This window comes from Saccopteryx leptura, chromosome 7 (genome assembly GCF_036850995.1).
Source record: "Saccopteryx leptura isolate mSacLep1 chromosome 7, mSacLep1_pri_phased_curated, whole genome shotgun sequence".
In the NCBI taxonomy this organism is placed as follows: Eukaryota; Metazoa; Chordata; class Mammalia; order Chiroptera; family Emballonuridae; genus Saccopteryx; species Saccopteryx leptura.
In genome coordinates, this window is record NC_089509.1 from 87,212,194 (window position 1) to 87,231,758 (window position 19,565).

At 43.0% G+C, this 19,565-nt stretch overlaps 1 protein-coding gene and 1 pseudogene across 2 annotated transcripts in view; both read left to right on the forward strand.

Moving 5' to 3' along the window:
• Window positions 1-14,868, forward strand: part of LOC136378840 (aldehyde oxidase 2) — a 94,445-nt gene extending 79,577 nt beyond the window's left edge. For both annotated transcript variants that reach the window (XM_066346116.1, XM_066346117.1), the window contains exons 35-36: window positions 11,024-11,100; window positions 13,343-14,868. In XM_066346116.1, the coding sequence (XP_066202213.1) occupies window positions 11,024-11,077 (54 nt within the window). In that variant the 3' untranslated portion in view covers window positions 11,078-11,100; window positions 13,343-14,868. The remainder of the gene's footprint in view (window positions 1-11,023; window positions 11,101-13,342) is intronic.
• A 2,601-nt stretch (window positions 14,869-17,469) lies between these two features.
• Window positions 17,470-18,071, forward strand: LOC136379024 (ADP-ribosylation factor-like protein 9 pseudogene; annotated as a pseudogene).
• Window positions 18,072-19,565: the final 1,494 nt, after the last annotated feature.

Sequence of the window (19,565 nt, forward strand, 5' to 3'; positions counted from 1 at the left end):
CAATGCAAAGGCCCTGAGGCCATTTCAGTGGATTAAAAGTAGCCTGGGACTAAGTAGACCTCAAAAATAAATATATTTCTTCTTCAGTCTCTGACCTTGCTTCTCTGGTAGAAAAACTTGTAACTATAAGGCTGTAATGGTTCTCCCTGGCAGAAAGAAAAAGGAAATAGAAATCTGTGGCCACACCACTCACCTTGAAACCAGCAGGGTGAAACCTGGATAGTGCTGCCAGTCCACGGCTTTCCTGGCAACTAGTTTCTGTCACGATCCAGGTCTATTCTTCAGATGCTTAGAAACTAAGTTTGCACACACAGGCGGCTTCCTGAATTCTCATAGTCTGGATCGTCATATGAACCACTCTCCTTAAAGCGTCTTTGGACAAATCCGAGCCTGAATCAGAATTTACATTTGATTGAACATGGTTTTTAAATCAAAATATATAATGATTCTCACTCCTATATAATACTGTACTACTATACAAAAAAAGTTTTTTAAGAAGCATAGATACTGGCCCTGGCTGGTTGGCTCAGTGGTAGGGCATTGGCCTGGCATGTGGATGTCCTGGGTTCAATTCCCAGTCAGGGCACACAGGAGAAGCAACCATCTGCTTCTCCCCCCCTCCCTTCCCCCTCTTCTCTCTCTCTTCTCCACCTGCAGCCATGGCTTGATTGGTTTGCATTGAGTGCATTGGCCCTGGATGCTGAGGATGGCTCCATGGAGCCTCCACCTCAGGCACTAAGAAGAGCTCAGTTGCCGAGCAATGGAGCAACAGCCCCAGATGGATAGAGCATTGTCTCCTAATGGACTTGCCAGGTGGATCCTGGTCAGGGCATATGCAGGAGTCTGTCTCTCTATCTCCCCTCTTCTCATTTGGAAAAGAAGAAAAAAAGAAACATAGATACTAACATTCACTACATTTGCCTTTGAATGCTGTTGTCAAAACACAATTTGTTCTGCCCTGGCCAGATAGCTTGGTTGGTTAGAGCAGGGGTAGTCAACCTTTTTATACCTACTGCCCACTTTTGTATCTCTGTTAGTAGTAAAATTTTCTAAATGTCCACCGGTTCCACAGTAATGGTGATTTATAAAGTAGGGAAGTAACTTTACTTTATAAAATTTATAAAGTAGAGTTACAGCAAGTTAAAGCATATAATAATAATTACTTACCAAGTACTTTATGTCGGATTTTCGCTAAGTTTGGCAGAATAAATCTTTATAAAACAACATACTATAGTTAAATCTATCCTTTTATTTATACTTTGGTTGCTCCACTACCGCCCACCATGAAAGTTGGAACACCCACTAGTGGGCGGTAGGGACCAGGTTGACTACCACTGGGTTAGAGCATTGTTCTTAAGTGCAGAGGTTGCCGGCACTTAAGAACCGGCACAATTGGGGCACATACAGGAACAGATTGATGTTCCTGTCTCTCTCTCTCTAATTAATAAATAAAACACACACACACACACAGTTTGTTCTGACAGGATAGAAGATGAGAGGGCCAGAATATCCGTGTATTAGAACACGAGCAACGGAAAGTACAAAATCTCTTCTTTTAATAAGCTCCTTATAACCATAAGGTAAATAACAGCCTGACTGTCTATTCCTTAAATAGAGCTGGCAGTCAAGCACAGTACTCTTCCTTTTGGAATTAAATAAAATATGCATTTAAATATATGTAAAAACACCGTGCAAATACAAGTCACTCTGTAAATATTAGAGTCAGGGTCTTCATCAAACACCCATAACTATTAACGACCTCCTTCAAAATGTGTCTCTCCAAAAGGCTTTAAGAGTTTCCACATCAAATCAAGTTGACCTGGCGAGGGCAGAAAAAATAACTCCAGACTAGCAGCCACAGTTCCACGGATAATTAGCATCAAGCTTCAACGAAAAGCAGGCATTAGTAGAAAGCCTAGAGCATTTTTGTTACAAAAACTTCTACTATTTGAACAAGCATTTACTGTCTCAAACTTTTTTTACATGTGTGGCTTTGGTCATCTTGCTAAGAGTTGTTGCTTTTCTCCTCGGGCCCTGTCTGAGGTAACTGTGGGTCAGAGCGGTGGTGTTGATGGGACTTCTTTCTGCACAGGGCCCAGCAGAGCAGCCTGGCTCGGCCAGACGCAGCTGCAAACAGCATAGTGACATATGACTTCCTTTTGAGGAGTGGGAAAAGAAAGAAAAATGTATCTTTTGGAAAATGTGTTTTTAAAGTCATTTAAAAGTGACTATAATTTGCTTTAAAAAGGATGAAAAAATTTTTATTATGAATTAACACTTTCAAATTAGGACCTTTCCTTAGAAACAGTGATTTCTTTTTTTTTAATGGCTATTGGTTTTGGTAGTTTTTTGGGAGATTTCTTCTTTGAGAGAGAGAGAGAGAGATAGGAAAGGAAGGTGAGAAGCATTCAACTCATAATTGCTTTCACTTTAGTTGTACACTGATTGCTTCTCTTACGTGCCTTGGCCAGAGCCAAGCCAAGCCAGTATTCCCCTGCTCAAGCCAGAGACCTTAGGCTTTTCATGCCAGTGACCTTCAGGCTCAAGCTGTTGAGCTTTGAGATTGTAAAGCCAGTAGCCATGGCCACCATCACAGCCACCTGTCCCCTGCAGGTTCGCATTTGATTTGGACAGATGGTAATGAAACAACGGAGCCAAGAACTGGGCCATTAGCTTTAATCCTAGCTCGTACCCGGTGGGCAAGAAATACACACAGTGGGAAAACACTTCCCTTTCCATTCAGGGCTCTCAAAGCCACTGACTTATCCTAGTTTCCTAGAATCAAAGATTTCTACCTCACCAGCCTTATTCACCTCTGTTCCCCATCTCCTTCTCTCTGCACAAACTGGCTTCTCCCTCAGCACTCCACCACCTTGGCTGCCTCTCCTCTCCTCCACATGGCCTTTTTCTGCCGTGTTCCTGAATGGGCTCCTCTGCCCCATTTTATAGTGTAGAAATCAAAACCTTTAATCCAATATATCAATACAAACAAGGAAGTCTCTGGTACAAAGTCACTTATCTGAGGCATAATGAGATTCCTCATAAGAGAGCACCACCCCCTATTATGCAACAGTCAAGGGTGTGTGGAAAAGCTTAGTCTTAAAACTAAGTGTGGAAAAGCTTAGTCTTAAAACTAAGCCTTAGGCTATAAGGACCGTGCCTGCTTACACAGCCTGTCCCCAACACCCAATGCAAACTATAGAAGAGCAAACATATACATCATATTTACAAACTTATTTGACCAACAGGGATCATGTGGATGATTTTCCCACTCAAGCCAGCAATCCCACACCAACGATCCCGCATTCAAAGCCAGCAACCTTGGGATTTCAAACAGCAAACTCAGTGTTCCAGGTTGACGTATTATCCACTGTGCTGCCACCAGTCAGGTGAAACAGTGATTTCATTTTTTAAAAAATCATTAGGATTCAGAGACATGAAAGCTTTCACAGCCTTAAGAATTAGAAAAATACTGCCTTGAAGAATTTGGCAGTAAGACAAATACAAAAACCTTGTTACCTTGTTATCACTAGCATCAAAATGTATTTATTAAAGTAATTACAGCCTGACCAGGCTGTGGTACAGTGGAGAAAGTGGTGGCCTGGGACACTGAGGACTCAGTTTCAAAACCCCAAGGTTGCAGGTTTGGGGTCACTGGCTAGAGCACGGGATCAAAGACATGACCCCATGGTCGCTGGCTTGAGCCCAAGGTCTCTGGCTTGAGCAAGGGGCCACCGACTCAGTTGAAGCCCCCCTACACCTCCATCAAAGCACATATGAAAAAGCAATCAATGAACAACTAAGGCGCTGCAACTATGACTTGATACTTCTCATTTCTCTTCCTTTCTGTCTGTCCCTGCCTGCCCCCCAACTCTCTCCTTCACTAAAAGAAAGAAATAAAGTGACTACAGAAACATGGTGTGTGTGGGCTTCCATAGTGGGAAGTCATGTCAAGGCAATTAGCAGCTTCAGTTTCCCTCTCCTGGAAACTAAAATCAGACAATTCAGCTCAGAAACAAATTTGTAAACAGCTTTTAGCTCACCTCACATTTTGAAGGGACAGCTTTATAATGCTGACTCATAAGGAATCTTTGCAACCACAGCAAAGAGCAACGTCTTGTGTTAGACCAAGCCCTGATTTTATAGTAACTTAATGGAAAAAATCTTTTCATTCTAGACCACTACCCAGTTCACAATGGCCATACCCGGCCTCCCCTGTTATCCTGTAACGGTGATTTCCAACCTTTTCATCTCACGGCACACCTAAACGAAGGACTAAAATTCTGCAGCACATCAAAAACAATACTTTTCTGCCAATCTGACAAGAAAAATAGTATAATTTGGCTATTGTTGTGTTGGCTGTTGTCATTTTTTTATTTGACAATCTAAAAGAAAAGAAGTCAGTGCCCCTGACTTAATAGTCAGGTACTGCGTGTTTTAAAAGCTCTTGTGGCACACAGGTTGAAAACAGCTGCTCTGAGGCCAGCAAGTGTCTAGTTTCTGAAGGCCTTTACCTTCCACACTCTGCAAACCCTACGCCAGCCTCCTCTCCTACTCTCCTCCCTCTACATCACTACCCCCCCCCATGTTTTGTGTTTCTAGATGCTCAGACTCCCTGAGAATGGGCAGCATTAAAGTGCCACCTGTTCAATACAGTAAAGGCAGCCCTCCTTGCCAGATGTGGGAGGAGAGGCAAGTGAACATTTCCTGTGCTGCAGGCGGCCTGGTTCACCTACACTCCTCTCCGCTGGTTCGCCCCCTATCCTATGCACAGCCTTGTGTTTCTCTTAGCTGGGGGTGGTGTGCAGTCTATCCTACGGACTGCATTCTCTTCCCTATGGTCCTGGAACCTACCCCCACAACATGTAGACACATGCAGCCTCCTGACTCTTCTGCTGAAAACTAAGTCAAGATAATTGGCAGGGTCTTAAAGCAACATAAACATACCCAGTCACATGGTTTCTTTGAAATAAAACACAGATGCAGACTGCAGGACTCAGGAGACAGCTCAAAGTGGAGGCACCTTCCTCAGAGTGCTAAGCCTACATCCCATTCCAGCACGGTGCCTGTGCCCGCACATGTACACACACACGCACACACATTCACAGCATCCTTCTCCCTTCCTCTCACACTATCTTTGAAGAAGTTTATTGGCACTCGAACAAGCTGCGAAAATGGTTCTACTTTGAACATGCTTATCCCAGGATGCAGATACTGAATCTGATCTCTTCAATATGCAGACTCTTGATACAGTGGCCTTTCTTACTACTAAAGGTAGATTATCAGATACTGTTATTAAATGTATACTTTTGTATCTAAAAGCGTTCCTACCTGGTCTCTGGAAGGTTACTCCTTTAGATGGGACGATCAGGGGAAGAAGAGACATAGGGGAATCACTAAAAAGGAAGAGGACAAAGCTGGAGGCATTCCTCAAATTAAGAGAGGGCATGAGCACGCAGAATGTGAAACAGGGAAAAGGGAGCATTCTACCTGGTCAGGGAAAGGAGTCCTGAAGCACTGCTTTAATAAGTTACAACATAGCCTGGGAGTCAGAGGGACCTAAGTTGAATTCCAACTCTACCTCTCATGATTTATTTACTTTCTCTGACCACTCCATTTCCTTATCTAAACAATGAGGGAAGAGGTATGTTGAGAAAATAATTATAATTACTTCACAGGGTTGTTGTACAGTTTAAACAAGATAACACATAGCCTGACCAGGCAGTGGTGCAGTGGATAGAGCATCGGACTGAGACACTGAGGACCCAGGTTTGAAACCCCAAGGTCCCTGGCTTGAGTGCAAGCTCACTAGCTTGAGCACAGGGTCACTGGCTTGAGCATGGAATCATAGACATGACCCCATGGTCGCTGGCTTGAGCCCAAGGTCTCTGGCTTGAGCAAGGGGCCACCGACTCAGTTGAAGCCCCCCTACACCTCCATCAAAGCACATATGAAAAAGCAATCAATGAACAACTAAGGCGCTGCAACTATGACTTGATACTTCTCATTTCTCTTCCTTTCTGTCTGTCCCTGCCTGCCCCCCAACTCTCTCCTTCACTAAAAGAAAGAAATAAAGTGACTACAGAAACATGGTGTGTGTGGGCTTCCATAGTGGGAAGTCATGTCAAGGCAATTAGCAGCTTCAGTTTCCCTCTCCTGGAAACTAAAATCAGACAATTCAGCTCAGAAACAAATTTGTAAACAGCTTTTAGCTCACCTCACATTTTGAAGGGACAGCTTTATAATGCTGACTCATAAGGAATCTTTGCAACCACAGCAAAGAGCAACGTCTTGTGTTAGACCAAGCCCTGATTTTATAGTAACTTAATGGAAAAAATCTTTTCATTCTAGACCACTACCCAGTTCACAATGGCCATACCCGGCCTCCCCTGTTATCCTGTAACGGTGATTTCCAACCTTTTCATCTCACGGCACACCTAAACGAAGGACTAAAATTCTGCAGCACATCAAAAACAATACTTTTCTGCCAATCTGACAAGAAAAATAGTATAATTTGGCTATTGTTGTGTTGGCTGTTGTCATTTTTTTATTTGACAATCTAAAAGAAAAGAAGTCAGTGCCCCTGACTTAATAGTCAGGTACTGCGTGTTTTAAAAGCTCTTGTGGCACACAGGTTGAAAACAGCTGCTCTGAGGCCAGCAAGTGTCTAGTTTCTGAAGGCCTTTACCTTCCACACTCTGCAAACCCTACGCCAGCCTCCTCTCCTACTCTCCTCCCTCTACATCACTACCCCCCCCCCATGTTTTGTGTTTCTAGATGCTCAGACTCCCTGAGAATGGGCAGCATTAAAGTGCCACCTGTTCAATACAGTAAAGGCAGCCCTCCTTGCCAGATGTGGGAGGAGAGGCAAGTGAACATTTCCTGTGCTGCAGGCGGCCTGGTTCACCTACACTCCTCTCCGCTGGTTCGCCCCCTATCCTATGCACAGCCTTGTGTTTCTCTTAGCTGGGGGTGGTGTGCAGTCTATCCTACGGACTGCATTCTCTTCCCTATGGTCCTGGAACCTACCCCCACAACATGTAGACACATGCAGCCTCCTGACTCTTCTGCTGAAAACTAAGTCAAGATAATTGGCAGGGTCTTAAAGCAACATAAACATACCCAGTCACATGGTTTCTTTGAAATAAAACACAGATGCAGACTGCAGGACTCAGGAGACAGCTCAAAGTGGAGGCACCTTCCTCAGAGTGCTAAGCCTACATCCCATTCCAGCACGGTGCCTGTGCCCGCACATGTACACACACACGCACACACATTCACAGCATCCTTCTCCCTTCCTCTCACACTATCTTTGAAGAGGTTTATTGGCACTCGAACAAGCTGCGAAAATGGTTCTACTTTGAACATGCTTATCCCAGGATGCAGATACTGAATCTGATCTCTTCAATATGCAGACTCTTGATACAGTGGCCTTTCTTACTACTAAAGGTAGATTATCAGATACTGTTATTAAATGTATACTTTTGTATCTAAAAGCGTTCCTACCTGGTCTCTGGAAGGTTACTCCTTTAGATGGGACGATCAGGGGAAGAAGAGACATAGGGGAATCACTAAAAAGGAAGAGGACAAAGCTGGAGGCATTCCTCAAATTAAGAGAGGGCATGAGCACGCAGAATGTGAAACAGGGAAAAGGGAGCATTCTACCTGGTCAGGGAAAGGAGTCCTGAAGCACTGCTTTAATAAGTTACAACATAGCCTGGGAGTCAGAGGGACCTAAGTTGAATTCCAACTCTACCTCTCATGATTTATTTACTTTCTCTGACCACTCCATTTCCTTATCTAAACAATGAGGGAAGAGGTATGTTGAGAAAATAATTATAATTACTTCACAGGGTTGTTGTACAGTTTAAACAAGATAACACATAGCCTGACCAGGCAGTGGTGCAGTGGATAGAGCATCGGACTGAGACACTGAGGACCCAGGTTTGAAACCCCAAGGTCCCTGGCTTGAGTGCAAGCTCACTAGCTTGAGCACAGGGTCACTGGCTTGAGCATGGAATCATAGACATGATCCCATGGTCGCTGGTTTGAACCCAAAAGTCACTGGCTTGAAGCTCAAGGTCGCTGGCTTGGGCAAGAGGTCATTGGCTCAACTGGAGCCCCCCCAGTTAAGGCACATATGAGACACAATCAATGAACAACTAAGGTACCACAACTCCAAGTTGATGTTTCTCTTCTCTCTCCCTTCTTGTCTGTCTCTCTCTTCAATTAAAAAAAAAAGATAACATTTGAAATGCACTTAGCAGTTGAATACACATAAGAGTGGTCAGTACACATTGATAATATTGATGATTAAGTCAGAAATTCCCAAGCACAACCTTCAGTTTCAATGACTCACTGGATGTACTCTCAGAACTTAGAATGCTGTTATAGTCATGGTTATGGTTTATTACAGAGAAAAGATACAGATTAACATCAGCAAAGTGAAAAAGCAGATAGGAGTCCAGGAGAGACCAGGACAAGCTTCCGGTTGTCTCCTCCCAGGGAAGTCACATGGACAGCACTTCATTCTCCCAGCAACCATGTGTGAGATGTACAAAGTAGTGCCAACCAGGAAGGAGCTCACCTGGGTCTTGGCGTTCAGGGTTCTTATTAGGGATCAGTCACATAGTCATAGGTCACCTGCATAGCTGACCTTAGCTACTCAGGGTTCAGTCCTTTCAGAGGTCAGTGATGCCTCTTGGCCAAAGGCCTCAAGTAAACAAAGACACTCTTATCGGGCAGGATGATTCAAGCACTCTCAAGTGTTATCTCCCAGGAGCTGGTCAAGGGCTAAATCTTTCTGTAGAATATGCAAGGTTTGGACAACCCAGGCCTGTTGAATTAATCCTTTATGACACAATAATAATGATGAAGATGATGATGAAGAATTCTGGATTGATGGCAGCTGCCACTGCCACGAGGTTTTGACACTACTGAGACTAGACCAGACATATCTCAGAAGCTGAGATTTAACTAAAAGTGAAATCAGTCTCGATGGCCATCATGAATATATCACCTTCATTATAGCTATAGGAACCAACCAGGGCCCTGGCTGGATAGCTCGGTTGGTTAGAGTGTCATCCTGATACGTAAAGGTTGCCAGTTTGAGCTCTGGTCAGGGCACATACAGGAACAGATGTATGTTCTTATCTCTCTCTTTCTCTATCTTTCTCTTGCTCTCTCTCTCACCCCTCCTCTTTCTCTAAAATCAATAAATATTTTTTCATGCAATTACCTAAAAAAAAAGAAGAAGAAAGAAAGATAAAGAACCAATCAGAGAGAAAGAGGTGGAGGGAGAAAAGTTTGATGGCACCAAGCAAGTGCGAAGATAAAGGGAAGACCACCAACCACCACGGCAGAATAGCCTGAGTCCCACGTCTGGATCTCTGAAACCAAAAAAGAAAGTTATGCCCTCACTGAAGGAGGTAGGGAGAAGTAAGACCCAAGAAGCCTGGGGTAGCAAGACAATGTGTATTGAGCGAAGCCCCCAAGCGGATTGGTCCTCCAGGAACCCAGGTCTGGTGAAAAGGAAACAAGCTTTGGAAGAGACTAAAAATTGCCATCACCTTTAGCAGAAGAGTTGACCTGAATCTACCTTAGCCTAGACTGAGGAGCTTTGTCCAATGTCCAGCCTAGCCCAGCCCAGAACAGGTGGAATGATCTGATTCTATCTGATTCTAAATAAGATACCCATAGTAGCAGCTAAGTAGAGAGGGAAGTCCCCTTGAGAAGGAAATCCAACCTTCAATTTACGTTTCAATATAGATTAAGAGCAAACAGTAAGAATAGAACTTGTAAAGATAACCTGATAGGAGTTGGATAGTTGTTTTCTCTTCGTTTTATACTTTTGTGAAATAAATATTGGGAGAAAAGCTTTTCAGAATCCTCATAACTCTTCATTATTTATTGGAAGTTTGTGCTTTTAACACTTTCTTAACTGAAAGTCAACTCTTCAGACAAAAAACATGACAAACAGCAGAGGCAAGGAATTCAATTTCTGCTTTTTGGCCAAACCTTAGGGAGAGAATTTCTAGCAGAGGAAACAGGAATTGAGGACCACAAGATTGAAGGATAGGCCCTGGCTGGTTGGCTCAGTGGTAGAGTGTCAGCTTGGTGTGTGGAAGTACCAGCTTCAATTCCTGGCCAGGGCACACAGGAGAAGCACCCATCTGCTTCTCTACCCTTCCCCCTCTTCTTTCTCTCTATCTCTATCTTCCCCTCCCACAGCCAAGGCTCTATTGGAGCAAAGTTGGCCCGGGTGCTGAGGATGGCTCCATGGCCTCCGCCTCAGGCACTAGAATGGCTCTAGTTGCAACCAGAGTAACATCCCAGATGGGCAGAGCATCACCTCCTGGTGGGCATGCCGGGTGGATCCCAGTCGGGCGTATGCAGGAGTCTGTCTGACTGCCTCCCTGCTTCTCACTTCGGAAAAATAAAAGGAAAAAAAAGAATGAAGGATAAACAAGTCGAGTACTTGGGGCTTTTTTCTCCCAAAATTGATAGAAACATCAACTGTTTTTCTATTTTTTTTTAAATATATATTCCCAGGATAGTGAAGCACCTGGGGTTTAACCAGCAAAGGTTCTATACAAAAATCATTTTGCTAAATGTGTAGACAGAGCTGTTCTCAAATCACTGCACAGAATCTAGGTCTATGGGCTCCAATGCAAACAACTCTCAGCCTAACCACTTCCTTTTTCCATCCTTCTGCCCCTGAAAGTGTTTTCATAAGATACATAATTCTCTTTGAGATTCACGTCTTGGAAACAAAGAAAACAGGTAGCTAAACTAGTGCCTTCTTGCTTCGCAACATGAAGTGTAGCAGAATTTGCAACACGAGGCCCCAAAGTCTTTTCAGAGCTATGGGAAAGGACAGACGGAAACAGTCCCATTCCCCAGGAAAATCCTGCCTCCTCCCTTCAGAACTCTTTCCCATACCTACAGACTTGATATAATTTTTCGGGTGAAATATTGCAACGGTATTATGATACTAAATTTTGGAATTTGCTTTTTTTCTTAGATCCCAAGAAACAACCCTAAGACATCTAAACCTTGGTCTATCCAAATAGCATAACACTGCTGTCATTTCTTGAAAAGGTAAGTTCAATAAGCTGAAAGAAAGAAAAAATAGATCAGCCAGTCCTTTGGGTTCTATGGAAATTTAGGATGGCACAAATGTGTAATCTAGTTTCACTTTTTTTTTTCACTTTTAAATCTTATCCAATATGTTAATCTTTTCACACTAAACAAGCATGACTTTGGATGCTGACAAAGGCTAGTCATGGTGCTTTATCCAACATAGCAGTTTTCCTTTATATTTTAAAGTAAGTTAAAAATGAGAATACTGGGGATTAAGATATTTTAAAGATCCAATTCCCTGACTCTTTGGAGAATCACAACTTGAGTGTAAAACATCACTATGTGATACACACACACACACACACACACACACACACAGGCACACACACACATACATATTACTGCATTTATAATTAGTGCTGTTTAAAAGAGTTACTCAATTGTATTTATTGAGTTCTATTGCTACAATTTTGTGCTGCCACTTAACACAAAATGCAGAGCACTGAAGGCTTTGAGGATTTGACCCTGAAACTACCTGGGAAATATATGCTGATAAAAAGAAATGTATTTTCATTTTTAGAAAATGAAACTTCGGTTCGAAACCCTGGGCTTGCCTGGTCAAGGCACATATGGGAGTTGATGCTTCCAGCTCCTCCCCCCTTCTCTCTCTCTCTCTCTCTCTCCTCTCTCTCCCTCTCTGTCTTTCTCTCTCCCTCTCTCTCTCCTCTCTAAAAATGAATAAATAAAATTTTTAAAAAAAGAGAAAATGAAACTTCTGCTTTTCTGCACACTCAGTGAACAACATTAGAAAACCTGAAAGCAGAAGAGAACTACACCGTAGACTGAGAGAAACAATGTTTTCTCATCTAACTCTAGTTTTCCAATTAAATGTCTAAAACAACTCACAGGTATTAGCATATATATGTTTAATTCCACGGTGCTTTGTCAGATGTGAACTCGCATTGATGGTTTAGCTAGATCAGACTAAATTAATTGATGAGGTTTTTGTTTCTCCTTTCACAATAACAAAAATCAAAATAGGCAACACTTAAAACTATATTTTAGCCCTGGCCGGTTGGCTCAGCGGTAGAGCGTCGGCCTAGCGTGCGGAGGACCCGGGTTCGATTCCCGGCCAGGGCACACAGGAGAAGCGCCCATTTGCTTCTCCACCCCTCCGCCGCGCTTTCCCTCTCTGTCTCTCTCTTCCCCTCCCGCAGCCAAGGCTCCATTGGAGCAAAGATGGCCCGGGCGCTGGGGATGGCTCTGTGGCCTCTGCCCCAGGCGCTAGAGTGGCTCTGGTCGCAACATGGCGACGCCCAGGATGGGCAGAGCATCGCCCCCTGGTGGGCAGAGCGGCGCCCCTGGTGGGCGTGCCGGGTGGATCCCGGTCGGGCGCATGCGGGAGTCTGTCTGACTGTCTCTCCCTGTTTCCAGCTTCAGAAAAATGAAAAAAAAAACAAAAAACTATATTTTAAATATTATAATAATTTAAAACATACACCCAGGAATGGAGGGCAGATACCCATACCTTTTTCTTTCTACTGAAGTTAAATGTGGATATGATGGTAAATCCACTCTAATTTCTATCTAAAACAAGATATATGAAGTACATAGCACTGTGCCTGACCCTAGTACTCAATAAAAAATAACTGCACACACACACATACTCAGATGTGCTAAATATCACATTTTAACAAGTTGGAGACCATCAATGAATGAACAGACTAAAATAAAGACCATCCTTAGACTGCAAGACAAAGTTAAAAAACAAAACCAAAAATATTCTTGCCATTTCATCACTTACAATTACTTCTGTGTGCAGAATTTCCTCTATGGTGAGCAGTTAAAGCAAAATGTGGATATAAGTTATACTGAGTCCTTAACTATCATCTGTGCCCCACAATTTCAAATTTTTGCACTCTTCAAAGCAGCATAATTATTCTATTTGCTTTATAAGCAAGTGTTAAACATTGACCTTATTAAATTTATACAATACTAAAATTATATATATGTGTGTGGTGTTCCCAATAGCATTTTAAACCACTGCTAAAATGTGCAAAAACCTGTGATTCCCTCCAGCTTCTTAGTTTATGAATGAAGACATGGAGGCCAAGGGAGAATGACTTAACTACCTAACTCTATTTTTTTTATGTCCATAAAACTTACCTGTCCAAATTCTCAACCATTTATTATTGCTCTGACACACAAAGTTGAGGAATTTTACACACTTATATAATCATTCTCTTTTCTTTTTTTCCAGGAGTTTCAGTTTTTCACAAGTGAAAAGCTGGCTTATCAATCCTAACTGGACTCCACATTGATATTCTTATATTGTTATGGAAAAAAAAAAAGAAAGGGCACAGAATGTAAAAACATTATTCAAGTCTGACTGTATTAACAAGATGAATCATTATTTACAAATTATTAACTTAGACTTTCTAGCCTAGAGGCCACCAAACTACTACTGCAATAGTCATAGTAATCAAGTTTCCTGCTAAGTTGTTTCTGATAATATGTAAATATTGCTGGGAAAGCAAATTTTCCCTTTGTGCCCATCCAATCTAACTGGACTGGTAATGCCGGTTACAATCCTATTTAGAATGAAAGATGCTTCTCAGTAGATAAACATGTGATTACTTTTCCCAGGAATGTGTTTGAGTCAGTAGCCACAGGTAGGGACACTACAGAGTGCTGCAAGGTTTGGTTTTATCTCATTTTTTACTGTGGATTAGCTATGAGTCTGTGTATGTACCTTTGACAGAAAAGAAGTGGTATTTTCCTCACGTGGATTAGCTGTTCAACTGGTTGATATTCTGCAATTTGGAGGGCAAAAGCAATGTAAAATCATTTTCAATGTAGTTCCACAAAACCCTTCTACTTTTTAAATTTGTTTATAAAAAACACATTGATCTGGTATCAGAGTTTCAGAAAGACTTCATCGTCCAGTTTCCCATATATTGAAGTAGGTAATACAGAGCAAAAGAAATTCTAAATTGTTATCACCCCTATGTTGTAGTTGAAAACATGCAGGACCCACCAAATCTCATTACTCAGTTTTAAAGGGCTTCAGGGAAGGAGAAATGAGCATATGAATTAGACCTTATTTGACCTGAAAGTCAGGGAATAAACTGATACTCTTATCAGCCAGAATTCACTTGAATCAAGCTCACCAAGCCTTCCACTGCAGAGACTCCTGGAAGTGAACGAAGGAGGGCCTGAGCTTAAGGCACTTGGTGATTGGACAGAGAAGGTCAAGACTAGACGTGCATACAGCCTGGAGGAGGCTGAGGGTCTTGGGCGGCACTGAGCCCGGCTGATGAAGGGACTGGGACACAGCTGTCCACATGCCCATTCGCTGACTCTGGAAACTCCACTAGGTCAGGAGTCCAAGGGAGAAAGTGGGACAGGAGCACAAAGAGAAAGGAGACAGGAGCAGAAGGGTCATGGACGGGACAAAATTTACACAAGATTTTTGAACACATGAGCAGAAGAGTTGGGGAGCTTAGTAGGAGCAGCTGGGGTGAAATAAGTTGGAAGTAAAAAAAAAAGATGTCTTAAAAATATAATTTTTAAATGTTTTGGCTTTTGAAAATAAAATTTGTAACTGTGTAATCTAATATGAATGATAAATTTATCATTTGCATAATTTTAAATGACGGTAAATAGAATTTATAATTTCAAAAATTTGGTCTTTTAGGGCTTAGGATGACTACTGGGCATTTATTTTCCATTTGTCATCATATGACACTAGAAATAGAGGGATCTGAATAAAAATTATTTGTGTGAGTTGGTGCACTAAAATCTGTATGGCATTGATAGCAATAAAACACTTGAAAAAAAACAACACACATTTGAAGCCACATACTTTAAGCCAGTACTTTGAGCTCAATAGCATTGTTAAAAGATAAAACTTACTAAATTTTTTGAATAAGTAATACAGTCACATGGTTCAAAAATATGAAAATGTATGCAGTACAAGGACTTCCTCTCAGACGATCCCCATCCAGCCAAATCCCACACAAGCACAATGTAACCGCTTTTATTAGCTGCTTTTTACTTTCCCCTTCAGGAATAGCTGGTCTCAGATTTCCCAGCCACTCTTGTCAAAATTAGAGCTACTCTTGGCTAGTTACATATGGATGTGACACAAAGGCCCAATGTTGGGATGTTCGGGGAAGTCTAAGGTGAAAGGAGAGCTCCTGGTTCCTGTCTCTGTTACCCCAGCTGGACCACTGAGCAAGATACTGTTGCCCCTCTCTCTGTCTGGACAATAATACCCCCTTCCCCATGTCAGCAGTACCCTGGGACCCAAAAGAGTGGAGAACTGTGGCCCCGAATGCTCTCTTGGCTCTGTGGATCCTCCTATTTCTCCTCCCAGGGCCGGAGGTGCACAGGAGGTATTTTACTCTTGCCTTCTGAGCCTGGGTTCTCCGAGGGGGTTTTCTCACATGTGGAGGAAAAACAACCTGCTCCCAGTTCCACCACTGGAACAGTGAAAATTAACACGTGACCCGTCTCATGTAATTGGGTAAATAGCAAAAGAGATACGCTTTCTGATTCAAATAGCCAAAAAAAGAAGAAAAAACAATAGGCAGAAGTAGTTGGAGACAGAAAATAAAGGTATTTATTTTCTCAGTCTCCCTGCACAACGTTGAATGAGTTGATATTAAGATATCACTGAACGCAAAACAAGTGTTCACTCTTTGGCACAACCACCCTGGCAGGACAGACACCCCCATCCTCTCTTAACTTCACATTAGACGATGTTACCAACTGTCTAGCTGGTCTTGCTCCAAACCATTCTGCAAAAGCTGCCAGGATAATCTTTCTCAACATCTGTAACCACCCACCCTCACTGGGTACAAGAGAAGCATTCAACCAGTTTCTTCTCTCAAAAAAGGATTGTTCTTTCATTTGTATAGTGGTCACCTGTTGTTTTTATCTACATGAGGTCTTTTCCTTCAGGAAGTTGCCTGTCATTCACACTGTCCCAGGAGGGCTGCTGGGAAAGGCCTAGGATAAGCTGAGTCAGAGTCTCTCTCCTGAGAGAGTGCTGAGTAAGGTACACAGGTCAAAAGGCACCTGGGGCAGCTTGCCTGGATGGTCAGGCCATGAGTGAGTCCACAGCTCTGCTACTGAGATCTTAGAGGTGCCCCTGAACCTATCATGACAAGGCCTGCTTCTTTAGCTCTGTCCTTAATTCTGTGACCTTCCCACTATCTTTGGGTCCTATGGGTGCCATAACAAATTACTACAAATTGGGTGGCTTAACTATGTATTCTCTCATAGTTCTGGAAGCTAGAAGTCCAAAATCAAAGTGTTGGCAGTGCCATGAGTTTTAGGGAAGAATCCTCCCTTGCCTCCTCTGATGGTTCATTAGTACTCCTTGGCTTGTTTCTGCATCATTCCAATCTCTGCCTCCATCGCCACATGGCTTTATTTTTTTTTAATTTTTATTTATTTTTTACAGAGACAGAGAGTGAGTCAGAGAGAGGGATAGACAGGAACAGACAGACAGGAATGGAGAGAGATGAGAAGCATCAATCATTAGTTTTTCATTGCGCGTTGCAACACCTTAGTTGTTTATTGATTGCTTTCTCATTTGTGCCTTGACCGCGGCCTTCAGCAGACCGAGTGACCCCTTGCTGGAGCCAGCGACCTTGGGTTCAAGCTGGTGGGCTTTTCCTCAAACCAAATGAGCCCGCACTCAAGCTGGCAACCTCAGGGTCTCGAACCCAGGTCCTCTGTATCCCAGTCCGACGCTTTATCCACTGCACCACCGCCTGGTCAGGCCCACATGGCTTTCTTTCCTGTGTCTGTGTCCAACTCTTCCTCTCCTTTCTCTCATAAAAACACCAATCACTGGCACACCTGCTGGGGCCCAGGACCATGGCTCCAGCACGTGGGCATGCAGGAATGAAGAGAACGAGGACAGTGACAGTGGAGAGGGGGAAAGTGGAGAAGAAAGAGAAAGGAAAGGAGCCAGAGAAAGAGAAAATTTGGGGAAAAGGAATGGAGGAGAAAGAAAAGGAAGGAACAGGATAAGAAAAGTAAGGAAAAATAGAAGGGGAAAGAAAAAGGTAAATAGTATAAAAGTAAAAGAGAGGTCTGACCTGTGGTGGCGCAGTGGATAAAGCGTCAACCTGGAAACACGGAGACTGCCGGTTCAGAACCCTGGCTTGCCTGGTCAAGGCACATATGGGAGTTGATGCTTCCTGCTCCTCTCCATCCTCTCTCTCTCTCTCTCTCTCTCTCTCTCTCTCTCTCCCTCTCTCGCCCCTCCTCTCTAAAATGAGTAAATTAAAAAAATAAAAAATAAAAGTAAAAGAGAAGGGGAAAGACAGAAGAGTGGGAGACAGAGAAAGAGAAGGAACAATTTAAGGGGATAAAAGAGAAAGAGGACAACAACCACGTCTTGGCAAAGCCCCTCTTTGTGCCCCCAGAGAAGAATAAGCAGATCCTAGTGTTGGGCATGGATGGAGCAGGAAAGAGCAGTGTTCTCCAATATCTTGCTTTGAACAGAGCCCAGCACAACAAGGCATCCATCCCAGGTTTCTATGCAGTGGCATCAACACTGAAGACAGATAGATGGAGTCCCTGGAGATTGACAGCAGTGAACCTTTCTGTTCCTGTTGGGAACTTTATGTGTCCAGAGGAATTGTCCTGATCTTTGTTGTGGATTCAGCAGATCAGAACAGATTACACGAAGCCAAAAAACACCTTCTTCAACTAATTGAAACAAACCCCATCATTCCTCTGTTGTGTTTGCAAACAAAGGGGATTGTGAAGCAGCCTATCACATTTCAGATATCCATGAAGCTTTGGCATTATCTGAAGTGGGAAATGACAGGAAGAGGTTCTTGTTTGGAACCCAAGTGACTGAGAATGGCTCAGAGATACCCTCCAGCATGCAAGATACCAAAGACCTGATTGCACACCTGACTACAGATATGCCGTCACCAGGCCCAGGTCCACTGTGTGGCTCATGAGCTATATGTCACCAGGGAGTGTGGAGTGGCAGGCTTCATGCCAAAGTTCCCACTTTCAAATAAAAAGTAAGTTCTTATTTTCTGAATGCATGGCATATATATAAAAATGTTATCTGACCAGGCAGTGGAGCAGTGGATAGAGCGTCGGACTGGGATGCTGAGGACCCTGGTTCAAAACCCCATGGTCACCAGTTTGAGCAGGGGGTTGCTGTCTTGAGCGTGGGATCATAGACATGACCCCAAGGTCACTGACTTGAGCCCAAAGGTCGCTGGCTTGAAGCCCAAAGTTGTGCTGGCTTGAGTCCAAGGTCGCTGGCTTGAGCAAGGGGTCACTTGCTCTGATGGAGCCCACCCCACTCCCCCATCATGCACATATGAGAAAGCAATCAATGAACTAAGCCGCCATAACAAAGAATTGATGTTTCTCATCTCTCTCCTTTCCTGTCTGTCTATCCTTGTCTATCCCTCCCCCTCTCTCTCTGTGTCTCTATCTCTCTCACTAATAATAATAATAATAATAATAATAGCATCTTTTTATTTAGATTTTGAAATTTAAAACTATTGGTAAAACAATATATGTATTTGGGGGACTTTGGTTTTTTATCAACAAAATTAAAGTGAACATCAGCAAGCATTATTCTATTTGCAGTTTTTCAATAACGAGAGTTATATTAAAATATTTTAATAATTTTTTCCTTTTCAAGTAAAAAAACACACACAAACTGAACATTGGTTTTAGGGCCCATACTAATACCTGCAAAGACCCTACTTCCAAACAAAGTCACATTCTGAGTTTCCAGAAAGACATAAATTTATGGGGACACCATTAAACCTAGTAGGTCAATAGACCTTTCTAAGGCTAACAGATACAATTTCTGGGTGGAAGTAACACTTTTTCCCATATGCCCCTGTTGTACCTGGTTTTTCTATCACACCACAGATTTATATTTATACCCTCTCTTTCTAGACTAGACTGCCCATTGATGATGGCAGGGACTATATTCATCCTTTATGACAGGGTGTATCTCAAACTGATACATGTTTAACTAAGGAAGAGCAAACTAATGTGCGTTACTGAAACAGAAAGTATTTGTGAAACCTATACTGTGTAACTCAGACACCCATGAGCCAGGAGATTTAAAGAAGGTATAAAAAGAAGCAGCAGCAGCAGCTATAGCTCTTCACAAAAAAATCAAGCTTCATAATGTCACTGGATTTTAACTCATTGGAGTCTCTATATATTTCACTTGCACATGTTAAGAAAAAATTTCCAAATCTTGAAAACAAGAAGAAAAATAGGCCCTGGCCGGTTGGCTCAGCGGTAGAGCGTCGGCCTAGCGTGCGGAGGACCCGGGTTCGATTCCCAGCCAGGGCACACAGGAGAAGCGCACCCATTTGCTTCTCCACCCCTCCGCTGCACCTTCCTCTCTGTCTCTCTCTTCCCCTCCTGCAGCCAAGGCTCCATTGGAGCAAAGATGGCCCGGGCGCTGGGGA